Raw genomic sequence first — 17,840 nt, 5'->3', positions numbered from 1 at the left:
ATGCCACATGGCCCCTGGGTTCCAGAACCATGGTTAGAACGTTGTAGAAGCTCAGTAAATAGATACTGAGTGAGAAAATAATAAATAGTGGAATTAGATCTCAAACTCAATACTGAATAAGTCCAACATGGGAGCAACTTGTATGTTCTATATTTCTTAGAAGAGCACCAAAACATCTTACCCCTGAATCCCATTCTTAGACACTGATGTAACTTCTGAGATCAAACTGAATAGAGGACAAGGTTGGGATCATTGTTTCATGCCTGTAGAGTTTGACCTGAGAATTTGGAGATAAATGGTCAAAGTATTTTTTTTTAAAGTTGTATGGAGAGGGGCACCTGGGTGGCTCAGTTGGTTAAGCATCTGCCTTCAGCTCAGGTCATGATCCCAAGGTCCTGGCATCAAGTCCCTCAGCAGGGAGCCTGCTTCTCCCTCTTCTGCTCCCCCTGCTTCTGCTCTCTCTCTCTCTCTCTGTCAAATGAATAAATAAAATCTTAAAAAAAAATAAAGTTCTGTGGACAAAAATGTAAAGGAAGATACAAACTTGGTTGGCACACTTCCATGTTCTTAGAAGGAAAGAAAGACTAAAGTGAAAACTCCCAAGCCCACAAATATCCTATCTTGGTTGTAGTGTTCTCCTGCTCCCCCACCTCTCCAGAGCACTATTTTCCCTGCCAATCCTCTGCTTCTACTGAGCATGAGGAGAAATCAGAACTTCCCTTAAGGAAATACCCCAGGCAAGAATATCTGCCTCCATGTGGGATTTCAGGCAAGAAGCACCACGAATGTCCTCATGGCCCGAGCTGTCCTGTGCTACCACTCTTACTGCTTGTTTCCAAGATGTTTCTGGATATTGTACTCTCCGAATGCATGTTTTAGGACCAGAGAGAGAATAAAGAAATAGGAGTGAGAACACATGTCAGAAAGAGAAGTTCATCCGGTCCCTTAGTCCTTTCATGGCCCATAGAGTTCCCCACCCCATGCCTGAAGAGTATCTAGTCCATCCTGAACACTTTTCTCTAAACCAGTGGACTCATGCCCTCCAAAGACCCCAGAACCACATCCCAGAAACTTATCCAGGTCCGACTGCTGCACCATGGGAATTCACCCAGGGATCCCATGGTCTCCCAGGTGACAATTAACCCACTAATCAGATATCTGAGCTTCAGGAGAGGATAGAGTTCCTCACTTCACTTTGTGACTACCCTAGGTAGTGGACATTTCAGCAGTAATCTTATGAGGAAGATGATGCTTCCTCATAGCACATTTGGAGGAGCCAGTTGGGATTGGTATTAGGAGTAGCAGGACTCTTTATATTGTGATGCAGAAGTCAGAGCCTGCATAGGCTAGACCTGTCAGAGCAAGTACCAAAGACAGAGGGAGTCGGATATATACAAGCTTTGGAGCCAAGCAGCCTGAGTTCAGATCACCTCTGCTACCTATTTGTTATTGAACTTGGGTGACTCATTTAATTGGCCTGTGCTTTGATTTCCTTATTCATGAAACAGATAATAGCAATACCACATATAAAATAATTTGTATGAGGATTATATAAAATAAGATGAAAGAAGAGAGCATTGTTCCTGGGTAGAGACTAAGTACTCAATGTTCTTTACATATCTTACCGTTATTTTCCTTATCAGAGCTGCTTCTCTCTTTTTCTTCCTTAGGCTAAATGCTGCGTCATGGTTCTGTCCTTGGAACCAACAAGGAGAGCTAGTGGGAGTCGTAGAATATCAGGATGATAGCCCTGAAGGAGATCTTTGAAATCCCAGCTTACTGATTTTCAGGCTGAGCTCTGTGGGACCGGGGGGGGGGGGGGGGGGGTCTCTGTCAAGGTGCCTGAAGAGCGGGGAGGAAGGGCTTGCAGCTCAGGACCCACCCTTTCTTTCACCAGAGCAGCTCCCTTTTAACCATTTGATGTATTGAATTCCCATAAAAAATTTCTCTTAAAGAAAGTTTTCCAACATGGAACACCAAGGGGGACAGAAAAAGGTGGGAAACCATTGAATTTTAGTTCAGTCTTCTCACTGCACCTGCTAGAGGTGTAGTGACTGATAATTAGCTCCTTAACTCTGGTGTGTTTATGAAGCAGGCAGTTGTAAATCAGCCTTCAGATGGAAAGCCATCCCCCTTGCTCACCAAGTTCACCTTCCATTCCTTGGTGTTTTGTTCTTATTGTCTGTCTCTTGTGCATTTTGCTGGATGGGAGACTGAACCCTCCCCCAAGAATATGTGACTTGTAACCTTGCTTAATGGCTTCTAACTCACTTAGGGATAATTTGCCTTGCACAGGTCACCTATCCTTTATGGCTGGCCTAATGTTCACCTCAGTGTGGGGCAGCCCAGGCTCCAACATCAATAATAGACTGACACATCTCACCCCGGACAGAGGTCACGCCAATAGCACTCTTATGTCACACACTCAATTACAGTGAATCCTTTTAAAAGCACTTTCCTTCAAAGGCTACCCTCATCGAGATCCATTGTTAAGGCCGAAAATGTTAAAAAAAAGAAAAAGAATTTTGCCTAACAGGGACCTTCTCAAATAAATCCAGCGAGAGGAATCTCATTCCTGCTGAGAGAATGGGGTTATTTAGTTTTGTGAAATGAACACCATTTATCCTTATTTTCCCTCCAAGCACCTCTAACTTGGTAGCTGCAAGTACTTTTCATGGTGTCACACTGTGATCATCAATAATCAGAAGATACATTTTTTGCTCGGAAGCAGTGCACTTTTCAAAGTTGAACACATTACCACAGCATTATATCACTTAATAGAGAGATCATTAGGTCCTGGCGAGCCCTCTCAGCTTGAAGGCTCCAGCAACATGCGCAGAGTCTGGACGTGCTTGAGCTGAGATGAGCCTTCCCTTCCCCATCAGTGCCCAGCTCCCCACAGCCAATAGCTCCTAAACAGCGTTGGTGCGCATGCTCCTGCTGCCGAAGACGGGATGGCCCCGCCCAGATGTGAGTATCCGGGATCCCCTGGAAGGTGACTGATCCTAGTTTCTTACCTTCTTCCTCTCTCCCAAGAGAAATCTTACAGGAGATCCAGAGGCTGCGGCTAGAGCATGAACAAGCCTCTCAGCCCACCCCAGAGAAGGCGCAGCAAAACCCCACTCTGCTGGCCGAGCTCCGGCTCCTCAGGTAAGAGGGGGAGCCCCAGGCCTCTTGGGGCGTGCAAGTGACGGGGATCTTCAAAAAGTCCAACAGCGTCTAACCAGGAAACAGTCCTCAGCCACCCGAGCTGCTGACATACATATGTGTGCTTTTTCTTTTTTAATAGCACATCCCTAATTTCTGGTATTTGGGGGGTTTCAAGGATGCTGTTTATATTTTATTCTTTCATTTGACACGGAGAAGGGGAAACAGTGCTCTTTAGAAACAAAATCTCTCACTGGAAAAAAAAAAAGGTGAATTCAACTCTTTCTTGTTATTTGCACTGCCGACAACGTGTTTATGATACAAGTGATCAACAAAACAAACACATGAACAGCTAAATAAACATCACAGGTTTGTACACTTAAAAATTTACCTATAAGCCATAAAAAGGAGTCTGATTTTCTCTGAATCGTGGTCTGTAATAGCTTTACATGCTTAAAGAACAGACCTCATACCTTCTTGCTCTGCAAATGAATTAAAACACCTGGTATTGTCTAGTCTGGCACCAGAAAACATCTGAGATGGAAAGGACCCTAGAAGGTCATCTGGTCCCACCCCTGAATTTCAGTGCACTTCTCAGAGTCAGAATGGTGGAGAGCAGCCGAGGACCTCAGCGCCTCCCACTGTGCCCAGGTGCGAAAGGGTGGGTGCCAAGGGCTGCCCCCCAGGCCGGCTTAGCTCCATGCCTTGACTATGGCACATACTCAAACCTGTTTGTATAGCAAACAACACAAGCATAAATTCAAAGCCATTGCCTCAGAAATGTCATATTTCACGAGGCACTTGGACTTAGCAAGCATGACATTCCTTCCATCTTCCAGTTTGGGTGTATGCAAAATTCTGAGGCATACTTTTTATAGGAAGTACAGATGCCTCTTCTCAGAAACCCTTGTCAGAATTAGAGTGCTGTTGACTTCTTCCATACAGAACAACTACATTAAGCAGGTTCTGTATGGCTGTGTGTGGATTTTACCACAGATGTTTCTGGGGGGTCCATCCCAGCCCTGCTCTTCAGACATGTTAACATCCAGGCACCGCAGGCTACAGGCTCTGCCTGCTCCCAGCGAGGCTCCACGCTTGCTCTCCCCAGGCTCGTGCACCTGTCTAGATGGCAGGCCCGCCCAAGGCATGAGTTATAGAAGGGAGATCTATGGAAGCTGCAACCTGGGAGAGCTGCTTGATGTGAACAGATCATGTCATACTTTGAAATAACAAAATAATTTAATGGAAGAATCAGAAATTCTTCCTTTTCAAATGATAGAATCTCTGGTCCTACCTTCAGGGAGATGTGTTAGAAATCCTTGCACATCCTACTACACCATCTCCCAGAAGGGATGAACATGGGAAGGAAAAAGTGATATTTCATATCATCATCCTCAAAGGCATATAAAAGTAAATGCCTGCTTGAAAGAATCTTTGCCTAATAGGATTATGTAGGCCCTCCAGGCTCACAAGTTGCAAGTCTAACATAGACAGAAATATAACTGAATAAACCAACTTAGAAATAGAGTAATCATTCATCTACGCATCAAGGTACCTTGTCTCTGTCTGGAATGTTCATTATACCTCTTCCATTGATTGCCCCATTCTCTGTTGGAGGCATGATGACTAGGAATTTTTCATAAATGTTTTCATCAGATCCCCTCCTTAGCATTTGCTTTTTGAAAGTCTTTGGTTCTATTTGGATGATGCAGTCTGAGAAGGCACCTTGATGTGCCTGGGTCACTGATGATAGTTTTCCAACTGATATTTCTTCCCTCCTTGACATTACTATCTTGGAATAGACTGATAATTCTAACCACCCTCCTGGCCCTGCCTTGTGGGCCCTCCCATAGACCCAGCCAAGCCCAAACCTATGCTGAGGAGTCTGGCTCTGTGAGAAACTTCAGTATTTGGGGGGCTCACTGTCAGCCAGTGGCCCATACCAGAGGCCAGAGGCCTGAGGCCTGAGACACCTAAATCCCAACGGATTTGTTTGCCTGCCTCCATATTCTACACATTTCTTCTACCTGGATATTTCTTGAGATGCTGATAAGCCACTTAGTCCATACCAAGCACTTTCACAATTTGGGGATTTCAGAGAAACCCTGACATCCCAGGTTAAGAGAGCTCCTTTGGGTAGTCTAACTTTTATTCTTTAGACATTTTGGACTCTAAAACAATGGCCTCTTCCACAGTTACTTTGGCCTTAGTTCACACTGAGGGGTGGCTATGTGAAGCTGCCATGGGAACTCTTTGATAGAGATCTTCTCCCTCCATTGCAGCCTGCCTGGGTCTCTTATTGAGAAACTAAAAGGAGAAATTTCTTTCAGCTGGGGAACAGGCAAGGGGACAAAGAAACAGAGCTCTGCTTTTCATGAACACATAGTTTATTTTTATCTTAAGAGCACTATGACCTTTCTAAATAATCACATGTCCATTTGCACATGAGCCGCAAGAAAGCTGCAAGCCAGGATTGCAACCCAGATCTGGCAACTGAATGGGATCAAGTGATGGACAGTTCTGTGTACTAATCTGACACTTCCTATGCACTAAGCTCTACATACACTGTCCCAGGTAATTGCTGTAACAAAGCCGGGAGATGGACACTATTATTTTACTCTTTGTATAGATATGGAAACTGAGATTCATAGAAGCTAAATAATTTGCCCAAGATCCCACACAGTGAGTAACACAGGTGGATTCCATCTCCTCTTCGTGGGTCTTAATTATCTCCTGCTGGACTGTTATTACTCAATTGATTCCTGTCCTCTGGTCCATCTACACTGCTTTCAGATTTATCTTTCCTCATTTTATTATTCATTTAGTTCACTCAGTAAATATTTCTAAAATGCAGTATGCCCAGAATTGAGTTGAGAAAGATACTGTCCTGGTCTCGCAGAATGTGTGGTCCAGTAGGAAAATGACATAAATCAAATAACTGCACAAATAAGAAGATAATTACAAACTGAGATAAGTGCTATAAGGAATCTTACTTTTAAATAGAGACATAATTATCAAACCTGCCCTTCACTGCAGTCAGAAAAGAGTACCATGAAGAAGGATTGTTTGAGTTGAAGTATGAAAGATGAATACATAGGAAATGGGGATTAAGGGTAGCAGAGGGGCTGGAACAGCTGATGAAGGGTGCCCTGGAAGAGAGACCAGATGTGCAATGACCAAATGGCAGTAGCGAAATCTGGCACTTTTTTTAGGAACTGAAAGATCGATAGGCCTAGAATGCAGTGAATGAAGGGGTGTACGGTAAGAGATGGAGCTGAAGATGTAGGTAGGGGTAGACCACGATGCTGTGGCCTCACAAACCATCTTGAGGATATTGCTCTTAATCCCAAAACAGGAAGCCAGGAAGGATGATAGTTACATATCGAGCCAATACAGTGAGTTAGATTGTTAAAGTCAGACTCACATGAATCAGAGATCTTACTCCAGTACTGAATTTTACTAATAACTTCAAGAATACAGGCAATCAAGAGGCAGAGATGAAGCAGAGAAAGGTCTGGAATATTCCATATGGTCCCTGAGGTCTTTCCCTTCTACATTTGGGTAGAGTTTTTGAGGGAGATTTTGCAAATTTATCTAGCGAGCCTTCCTTAAACTTCTACCACCATTTGGAACTGGGCATCTTATTTGGTATCACCATATATAGCAATTTGTTTGAATTTTTATTGTATGCTCGCCATCATTGTTTTGAACTTATTTCTCCTCTCTCCTCCTCTTTCACCCAAGGATAAAAACCGTATCCTACTCATTATTTTATTTACAGTGTCTTAAAACAAAAGTGCTGAATGGATGTTTGTGGGATGAATGGATAAGCTGCAAAACTTGAAGGGATAGCTACAGAAGTGTGTTTGCAAAGACAATACCATCTTGTAAGATGAAGAAAACATTTATTAAAACTGTGAAGCAACTAACTTCACACTACAAATCTCACAGGGGAAAAAAGTATAATTTCCATGTCTATACCTTGCCCAAAAAATAAGCATTTTATTTTATACACCCAAAATTACATTATTTTCAATGTATATAAAATTATTCTTGAAGAAAACTTGCTAATATAAGTTGAATTTTTTGTTCTATTAATTAAAAATGAAAGTATAATCTCTGCTGCAAGTCTGTAGTTTCCAGAGTTGAATTTAATAGACTAGTTTAATTTTTTAATTATTTTTTGGGAAACAACATAGAGTTGAGTACTTTTTGTTTTACCACAAAGTGATATATTTTTAAAACTACCATTGTCTCTTTTCACTGCAGTTTCATGAATGACGGTATATTTTTTAACTTTTTACTTTGGAACAATGTTAAGCCTACAAAAGAGTTGTAAGAATATCACAATGAATGTCCTTCTATACTTCACCTAGTGATTGCAAACATTTTACCACATCCTTCTCTATCTCCCTCTGTATGTTAATATATAACAATTACATACACATTTTTGATGAGTCATTTGAGAGTAAGTTGCAGACGTCATAACCCTTTACCCCTAAGTACTCCTGTGTATGTTTCCTAGGTAAAAATGTATTCTCTTATATAACCATGGCACCATCATCATATTCAGGCAAGTTAATATTGATGTTTATTATTATCTAATAGACAATCTATATTAAAATTTTGCCTGTTGTCCTAACATTGTCCTAAGAGAAAGCAGGGTTGTTTTTTTCCTTAAGATTTTATTTATTTATTTGAATAAGCACGAGTGGGAGGGGCAGAAGAGGAGGGAGAGAGAGAATCTCAAGCAGACTCCCTCCTGAGCACAGAGCCCAATGCGGGGCTCGATCCCAGGATACTGAAACCAAGAGTAAGACCCTTTACCTAACTGCGCCAACCAGATGCCCCAAGCGAAAGTAGGTTTTAACACACATGCAAAATTAGAAATAATCTGGCAGAATCTCAGAATAAAAGGCATTCCTTTAGAGATGTAATACATTAAGCTCTATGAAAATAAAATCACTACTTAGTCCTTGTTTTCTTGTTCCTACTTGGAACCATAGAAGCTACACCACAAATTTGTTAATCAGACCCACATTTGGTAGCCACTTAGAGAGAAGATTAAATAAACACTTATAGAGAAGATTAAATAAAGACATTATTAAGTGAATTTTTTAAAAAATTGAATTCAATCAAATGCATGAAAGAGTAGATGTCAGGGGCACCTGGGTGGCTCAGTCGGTTAAGCGTCTGCCTTCTGCTCAGGTCATGATCTCAGGGTCCTGGGATGGAGCCCCACCTCGGGCTCTCTGCTCAGCGGGGAGTCTGCTTCTCCTTCTCCCTCTGTGCTCTCTCTCTCTTGCTCTCTGTCAAATAAGTAAATAAAATCTTTTAAAAAAGAAAGATTTGTTTTGAAAGATTACTACTATAAGAAAAAAGTACAGGGTACCTGGGTGGCTCAGTTGGTTAAGCATCTGCCTTCGGCTCAGGTCATGATCCCAGGGTCCTGGGATCGAGTCCCGCATCAGGCTCCCTGCTCAGCGGAGAGCCTGCTTCTCCCTCTCCCTCTGCCTGCCGCTCTGCCTACTTGTGCTCTCTCTCTATCTCTCTGTCAAATAAATAAATAAAATCTTTTAAAAAAGAAAGAAAGAAGTACAAATAAGTGTTTTTTAATGTTGATTAATTCTAAATTAATACCAGTTAACTTTCTCTCATAGTTTTTAGATGCCTTTCTTAGTATTTCTTATCTACAATATTGGAATTTTACTGCAACCCTCTTCACAAAGTGCTTCTCTGACCAAAAATCCAAAAATTACAGAGCAATATCTGGAAGAGAACTGGAAATATATCAGAAACATTCTCTATCCTTCTGCCAAGCCCTATCGTGGGTATATTTGGAACATGATGTGCAGACAAGGTCAAAGATAAAACAGCTAGTGGATTTGTCATTGAAGAATATTTTTGAATGGAGCAAGGCTTTCAAAATTAGAATGTTGCAGCCCTGGAAGACAAAGACTAAAATAAAATACCATTAAAGTCTATAAAATCATGATGTTCCTTGTCCTTTGGGACTCAGAAAAGAGGAAACTGTAAAGAAAATCAAAGGAAGGAATGCTCTGAGAGTAAGCCTTAAGTGGCAATAAAAGCCAAAAATACAAATATATCCAAAAAGAGTTGAGACATGTTTATAAATTTTAAATTCATAAATCATTAGAGAAAGCCTGTATCAAAGCAAATTAGAAATGTTTCATTAATATCCATAACCTGTCCTCCCACAAAATATCTTTCAATTGGATGAGTCATTGACCTATGTCAGCATGACATTTTTATATTGTCAGTTTTTCATTTCAGAGTCTCTGCTCTAGCTCCACTTAATATTATGCCTATGCCATTGAGACTGGGCATATCAATTCATACATTAGCCCATGGTTAAAGCATCCACACATTTTTAAAATATAAGTTCCAGTATCTCAAACTCAGACAAAAGCCTTTGGGACAAGGGAAAAAATTGTATGTATTATTCACTAATGATCATGAAATAACAGATTTGCAATTGACTTGAAAAATATACATAGACGTCAGAAATGTGAACCATTAACATTCTTCCCCATACTGTTTCATTTCTTTTCTCTCTTTCAAAGGTATATTTGGTACCTCTTAGTGTCAATATAAATGACAGAGTAGAGATTGTCCTTTGTGGTTTCCATTCTTGCTGACAGTTTAATAGAAGTTCTGCAAAACAAACAAAATTAAACAAACACAAATCTTATAGGTTATTTTCAGTTAGAACAATTGTGTAGGAACTCCTTTATTCTGACTTTGCTTTATATAAAGTCAAACCCAAAGCAGAAAACTTAAATTGACTATAAAAATTCTGTACTATGAATATTTCACCTCTGAAAGGCACTGCATTGCATACAAAGAATGGAAGAAATGAAAAATGAACTCTTAAAATCCAATTTCCAAATACTAAGGTATTGGTATTTCCTTTGAGATTTACAAAAGGGTCCTTGGGTTTGGAGGATCTATGGGATTGACCCTTTTCAGTGACAGTTTGGCTTTTGGGTTTGTTGTCTCAGGGAGCTCAGTGGCAGAGCACAGGGCCCAGGACATAGTAAGCATTCAGAAAAGAGTTCACTAAATGGTTAATTCAAGGTAGAAGTGGGGGAGGGGAGGGAAAATCCAATAGGATTCTAATTCTATTTTAGTACGACTTCTAAGAAACAAATGTACACCTCATGTTCATTCATTTGACAACATCTCCGTGCCTGGAAACCATGTCAGAGATCCAGAGATGCCCTTTTTCTGGTGGTCCACTCCTGCCACAAGACTGAGAAATGTGATCAGCTCAGTGGGTTGAATGCTGTTCTGATGACAACTGCTTCTTTCTTAGACAGCGCAAGGATGAGCTGGAACAGAGAATGTCTGCTCTCCAGGAGAGCCGGAGAGAGCTAATGGTCCAGTTAGAAGGTCTCATGAAGCTACTAAAGGTAAGACGTTCGAGTAAATATTTCCTAGACCTCTGACTGTGGCATTTTGTAAAAAATCTTTCACATATAATGTGCAATGGTTTTTCCAATGACTATATGTGATTAGCCCCAGAATATGGCTTCAGTCTCAGATACAGGATCTTTTCTTAGATACATCAAATGATAGCAGTCAATGACAAGGCTCATTCTTCTCCATTTCCTGGAACCAGACCACTGACGTCCTTCAAAGGACAACTTCTTGGCTTATTTCCAGTTCCTATGTCCTTGAAAATAATAAAACTGAATTTATTTAGGAATACTTTACATTTAATAGCTTCAGTAGTTCTGAATAAAGTGAACAGAAGCTAATGTCTAATTCAGAAAATGAAGATATAGCCATGAAATTTTGGGGGTGACTACTTTTATTAAGAGTAATAACTTAATTTCGGTGAAATATTTCATCTCATCTGTGTGACTTTAGCAGCAAGTCACATAACTTCTATGAGTCTCAAATGCAAACTGTAAATAGGAATTTGCTCTCTTCAGGTAGAGGGTTTAATATGATGACCTAGGGAAGTGCTCTGCAGAGTGCTGTGATGTCATTCTCACTGGGAAGTAGCATTCTTCCTTTCATAAATCCCTATTCCCTTCTTCGGTATGTACTAAATCACATTCCACATCACAGGGAGACTAATGATGGCCCCTTGGCCACAGTTGGCTCAGTAGGGAAATCAGTGCTATGTGGTTATCCTGCCTGATGTAGACAAGCAGAAACCACTGTGAAGTGGAACTGGGACTTGCCAAAGGCAGGAACTGAAACTTCTGATGGAGTGAGGAAGGCCAGGTCCCTGGGGCAGCTCACCTGTGAGACAGACATCCATACTTCCGGTCCCTGGGTCTCCCACATCCCTGACACACCATCATTTATTGTTTGTCCCTTCTTTTTCTTTCTTTCCTTTTCTTTTTTCTCTCTTTCCTTTTCTTTTTTCTCTTTTCTTTCTCTCTTCCTTGTTCCTTTCTTCCCTTCTTTTATTTATTTAATAAATACTTGTTGAAACCTGTGTCCTGGCACGGATATAAGTGTGACACTTCTTTCTTTTGTTTTCTCTGCTCTTTTTTTTTTATTCCTTAGTCAACTTTTCCTGCCATCAGTGTTGGGAATGCTTTATCTTCTCTAAACGAAATTTCCTTTTCAGACATGTAAGGCAAAGAACTCAGTTTTTGTGGTACTGTACGTATGAAGACAGGACTAGATAACTAATAACCTCTTACTGTTTCTGCCCTATTTTCTCATTTGATGATCCAGAAAAGCTCTTTCTGCTTTCCTTTTCAAATATACCAAATGAAGAGCGTCGATCTCATCTTTCCCTTCACTGAATGACAGGAAACCTTGAAAACAGCCCCCCACTTATATTCCCATAGCTTCTGTCACCATAGCGATGTGACAGGGGTCCATTTACCATCAGCCATCTTTGCATCCACCTAGCTAGCCTGCCCGAGCACAGTCTATCAGAACAGGATGTACAAACACCAGGAGAGAGGGATAGACCACATTGAAAGATGGATGGACAGAGGGAGGAAAGAGATGGTCTGTCTCAAATACCTAAATAGACGTGGAACTAAAAGTCACCAAGGTAGGAGAGGCTCCCATTAGAGCCATGTTGATGTTTCCCCCACCTTGCATTCCCTCACACTGTATACATGCTCTTGCTGGAACCCTGGGTAATCTAACTATTATTGATTCAATCTTTCTGTAGGAAGAAGAACTGAAGCAGGGAGTAAGTTATGTTCCCTACTGCAGGTCTTAACTAACTGTGGAGGGGCCTGCCATCCTGCTGTTTTTCTCATTGCTTTTGCCTCTAATGTATGTTCATGCTTCAGTTTGGAAAGAGAAAAAAAAAATCATACTAATTTGCTTCCCTTTCAATGTAGTGCTTGAATGGACACATATAAAATTTAGTGTTTTTTATAACTATTACTACTGTCGGCATCCAAACAAGAGCTATTACATCTTTTAGAAGAGGGAAAAAAAAAAATTGTAATTTGTTGGAACCTTTCTAGATCTCCAGCAGTCTATGTTTCAAACCAGTCTCATGCTTTTCTGGGTTGTTGATCAGACCCTTCTCTTAGTAGAGAGACACCCACCGCCACCACTAAAGTTACATTAAGAGAAACCCGCAGCACTCAAGCTACCTTCTACGTCCTCTCATGCTGTTGACCATTTAGTTCAGTTTCCATTTTAATGGAAAGGTGTGGGACCTCTTTGTATAGAAGTCAGCCAGTTGCATCTCTTTTCATTGCATAATTATTAAGCCCTGTCCTCCCCGTCACCAAAATGTATTCAATCTAAGAGAAACACTGTACTCAGCAAGCGTTCACTTCCCACTGTTTAGTTCTTGCAAGCAGAATTCCTACCATTGGTTCAAAATAATCTCAAGAGAACAGGTAACTTTCAGGCTTTTTCATATCACCAAGAACCTTCCTGCTCTGGGAGTTCACAAGGCCCTTACCTACATCTTCTCTGGAAACAGGAGCATTGTGACTCTCTAACCGTAGTCTAAACTGGAACCCTATGCCTGACCCTCTGGTCAGGTCCAGAGCCAGCAGAGGAAGTAGCATACTCAAAAAATAACAATAACAAAATAGAAGCAAAATAACAGCAGCTTTAATGTCCAGTGCATGTACCAAGCTGTGTATGACAGTATATCCCACTTGCTAGTGTTATCAGGAAGTTTCATATTATTTCCTGGGATCGATTAGAACCACAGCCTGTCCGATTTCAACGTACCTTTTATTCTTCTGTATTCTCTTTCCTGTTATTCATTGTGTGTGTTTGTGTGTAACAAAGAATGTTTGCAAAATGCTGGACACATTTTTACCTTTCATTCCCATGGTCTGTAAAAAAGGAAAGTGTGAAACTAATCTGTAATGTCAGACAATAAAGACAATGTATTACACTATTTTGTATTTTGTGAAAAAAATTACTTGACTAGAGTCAAATCTGAAAGAGAGGTAGTCCCCCTGGGTGAAGGACGGACACATATAGCCTGTATCATTGCCTGTAAAGCCACACACGGGGCATTGCTATTGTACTTCCAACACACTTAGATCATGCTAGAGAAAAATGCCTTGCTGTGCTAGCAGCTTCTCTTTGCAACAGCCTCTTTTCTTTCCTGTCTCTGACTTAGCATGTGCACAGAAAAAGGAAAAAAAAGGCTCAAATGTAACCTTCTTCCACTTAGTGGAGAGAGAGGGCAACCATCCTCTAGTCAGTCAGCCTCGCTTGAGCCAGAGGACCCCCTTTCCCACCTCTTCCCAGGCCACCCGTTCTGGAAAGGCTCAGTGGACCAGTGGGTTCATGAATCCATGGCTGCCCAGAGCCAAAGCACGGCTGCAGGCGTAGAACAGTATACTGCCTCCTTGCCTTCCAGCTCTTCCCATGGAGCCCTCCACGGCTCCGCGTCTCGGAGGCAGCCCTCAGTTGGGTCCTGCTGCAGGGGCTCTACAGGGCCCTCACTGGCAACACCCAGATGGCAGCAACGCACTCTCTGGGTGGGGAGACCGTTTACTCGTCTTTACTCCTTTGCTTTTTGCTTGTATACTCAAGCCTCTTCTCGAAAAGGACCCGAGGTATCTTACAACAACAGACATCAACAATGGCTTCATAAAATAAATCCAGAAAAATCAGAAACGAAAGAAAAGAAAATGCCAATATGCTCATCGTAAGGGACAAGGGTGTGCCTCTGAGCTTTTTGGCGAGGAGACCACACAAAAAAAAGGAAAACATATTTGGTGGTTTTATCAGAACCGAAATGCCAGTTCTCAAGGGACCAAAATTTCTGTTGGCATGAAATATAAGGAAGTCTTCCCTCGGAGCTTTAGAGAAGGAGTGCTAAGTAATAAAACGGATAAATGCAGCCGCAGATGTCAAGTGGCTGATTATTATACTGACCTTCAGTCAAAATTAAAGACAGAACCCTGTCTGGCCCGATCCGGAGCAGGCTGTTCTACAAGGAAATGAACTTATGCCATCCAAATACATAGACTTCCTTTGGTATAACATGATCTAAGGAGAGAATTTAGAGGTTTTAGTCTGGCGTCTGCTTCTAAATTCTGTTTTTATTTATGAGCCTTACCCCTTTGGGGACATTCTCTTTGTAAAATCAGATTTCAGACACTGCGCACAACAAATTGTGCTTGATTTAATAACCTCTACTTGCTTTATCATAAGTCTGTGTGGTTCAATGTATTTTACTATACTGGTATATATAATTCCTACTTATACTGTTTCTTGTTAGAGGTAACGCATGAATTTATTCCCCTTGAGGAGAGAACATGAATTTAAAAAAAAATAGTGCCTGTAATATAATATGATGATTATGGTATCATAAGCAATAAATTTTTTTTTACAAAACTTGCATCAAAATTATCCTACCCTCTTTCTTCTTTGTGTATTTTAAGATTTATTGAAGGAACCATAAGAAGAACACTCATAAAAAGCTTAATAATGAAGGCAGCTGGGGTGTAATTGCAGTTGACAGTATGTTTCAGAGTTTCTGGTAGACTTCCAGTGCCAAATATCACATCCCAATCTAAAACCAGATATCCCGGCTTTGAGTTCAGAATGTAAGGTCTCAATAAAAATTTTTGTAGAGAAACCGCTGGTGTTAGACCTGATTGTAGGGGGTCCCCGCTCTTCACTCACACCTGTAAGATCTTGAGTAAGTCAGTTGGCTTCCCGGGAATTTATTTCAAACACACTGATGATACATGGCTCACGGGACTGTTGCATAGATTTTCAAAGATAATGGATGTGAAAGCACTTTGTAAAATACTATATGCATGTCAGAGACTGGTATAAAACTGCGTATAGATGTATACACATGCGTCCAACAATATGTAAACTTCTCTAACTGGACCCATATTTTACACACACGCATGTACACACACACACACACATATCCACTTCTCCTCCTTCCAGTTAACTAAGTGTCTCAGTCAGAGGAGGAAAGTGAAACATTTCAAATCCTACCTCCTGCCCCCATTTTCTTCTCTCTTTACAACTGGAGGCCCCGTGAACTCAGGAAATCCTGGTCGCTCAGGTTCCCACTTCTCCCAAACACATTATAGAACATGAACAGGCCAGAAATGACAAGTTCTACCGGCATCAGTTCACCTTCCTTTGTTCCCCTTGCGCATCCTCTCTGGTGGGTATCCTGGGGAGAGTGGTGATGCAATCACAGGTGGGGTAGGGGAGTGGCGGGGGGGAGTTCACCTCCTAAATAACCGACTGTGATATTAGGACTGACATCTAATGTTCAAAACATGTCCTCTCAGACTCTCTCACTCTCTTACACAACCTTTTTTAAAATTAGGGATCAGTCCGTTAATTCTAGGAAAGTAAAAATTATTTCTCTACTTAAAAACCTGAGGAGATGACCTTCTAGTTCAGATTAAATCTAGCCCTTTTTATGGCATTAGAGACCCCCAAACCTGGCATCACCCCTCACCAGCCTCAGTCCCCTCCATTCCCCACAACGAACCTGGCTGGCACATCCACCATCCTGGCCTCCGCACCCTTCCCTTTCCTTGCTCATGACACTCCAAGGCCTAGAATGTTCTTCTCTCCTTGCAATACATCCTCTCTTCTGCCCCGAAATCGCCACTCTTAAGACCCAAGTCAAGTGATGCCTCCTGCCTGATCTGTCAGAATTAGTCACCTCATCTGTATCCCCACAGCACGGTGGACACAGCAATCCCTACAAGGATAGTCAGTGAATGTGTATCAGAAGAAAGGATGATAAGAGGGTTGAACATAGCCAAACACTGCTCTGCTGAACCTTCTCAGGCTGCTAAGGAAAACTAGGTGGACTGGGCTGTGTTCCCAGTCAAACCTGAGGCAGACTTTTCAGGCAGGGGGAGGGTGTACACCCCTGTCTCATGGTCATCTGCTCAGCTGTGGCTCCAGGCACTGTTGCTTCAGCGATTACACATTTGGTCCTTTCCCTGAAGCCTCCCTCATTTCTGGTGCTGAGAGGAAACCAAAATGCTCCCTGGTAAAGAATCAGAAAAATGTATGGATCTTGTCAGACTTCTTAAAAATTGATACAACAGCAAGTTGAGTGGACTCTGAGGATGGAGTGCAGAAATGAATTTTTCATTTATTCGCTGGGAAGTGAGCTATTTTTAATATGATGTATGTTTTCCTTCTTCCATAAATCAACTCTCCTCTCAGGAATTTTAGATCTATATATTGATCTGCATGGACCATTGTCCCTTAAGTCTTCTCTCCATTAATCATCAAGTAATTTCCAGGAAAGGATGTTCACAGAGATTACTCACTCTAACTCTTCTGAAGCTGTTAGCAAACAACCAGACTTCATGACCAGGCCAGAGGCCACCATCTACAGGGGTCACCACCTGAAAATGAAACCCAGTGATATCTCCACTGATCTACCCCAATGCCAAGAGGCAACTGCCCTCTCCTAGTGACCCTAGAGAAAGAGCCGGAAGGAAGGCCAGAGATGACATTCCCAGTGGTAGGTCCCAGGAAGTGCATCAAACTGGACAAAGAGACATGATCAGCCAGGGAGCCAGGGCCTTCCCCTCCCCAGAGTCTGGACATGCCGTGGGCGTTGGGAGTTGCAGGGAAGATGCCACTGAATCTTGTCTCCAGCACAGAATCTCCACTTAAATTCTTCACATAATCAGACTGCTTGAAATTGCACCAATAAGAGATTCATTTAGGAGATGGTTGCTACCCATCATTCACACACTGGTGTAATTTAGATTCAGTCCGTTGTTTTTCCCTTAACACATAACTACAGTCAATTATTTTTCTCTTAACACAGAACCACTAATAGGGATTTTGAAGGAAGGAAGCAGGCAGAGAGAAGTGGGGAAAGTTGGTTTTGGAGACCAGGCATTATTAAGCAGAACGTTAGGACTGGGAATGCCTCTAACACAGTTAGTGGGAGAGCTCAGGGCGTGAGAAGGGGAAAGAATCGCCGGAGGTAAGAGAATTACAAACAGGAAGGTTAGAAGGGCCAGGTTAGTGCCCAAAGGGGAGGGGGCAGCCCCACAGGCACCCTGTACTGGAGAGCCCAATGGAACGGGTGCAAGCAGCTCCAGGATAGCCATTAAAATACTGAAACGCATACCCACAGCCCCCATCTGAAATCACTGGCTCCAGATATGTCCCAGGATTCAGAACCTCAATTTGCAGATAAGAGATTTGCACCTGCATTTCTGTAGCAATTGATAAACAGCCCACAGGCTCTT

At 41.8% G+C, this 17,840-nt stretch overlaps 1 protein-coding gene across 22 annotated transcripts in view; it reads left to right on the top strand.

Annotated features, from left to right (window-relative positions):
* The window catches only part of DTNA (dystrobrevin alpha), a 120,446-nt gene that overhangs the window by 85,917 nt on the left and 16,689 nt on the right, over window positions 1-17,840 (top strand). For 11 of the 22 annotated variants that reach the window (XM_088019596.1, XM_088019607.1, XM_088019603.1 and 8 more), the window contains 2 exons: window positions 3,037-3,150; window positions 10,484-10,580. In XM_088019596.1, coding sequence (XP_087875722.1) covers window positions 3,037-3,150; window positions 10,484-10,580 — 211 coding nt within the window. Of the gene's footprint in view, window positions 1-3,036; window positions 3,151-10,483; window positions 10,581-12,316; window positions 12,368-14,859; window positions 14,899-17,840 lie in introns of those variants that run through there. The other 11 variants (XM_088019593.1, XM_088019591.1, XM_088019592.1 and 8 more) reach the window with 3 other exon arrangements.

Source organism: Eumetopias jubatus, unplaced genomic scaffold (assembly GCF_037043125.1).
Source record: "Eumetopias jubatus isolate StellerSeaLion01/CBP00866 unplaced genomic scaffold, mEumJub1_p1.0 scaffold_16, whole genome shotgun sequence".
NCBI classification, from domain to species: domain Eukaryota; kingdom Metazoa; phylum Chordata; class Mammalia; order Carnivora; family Otariidae; genus Eumetopias; species Eumetopias jubatus.
The sequence above is the reverse complement of the archived record's forward strand: the minus strand, read 5'-3'. Positions and strand labels throughout refer to the sequence as shown.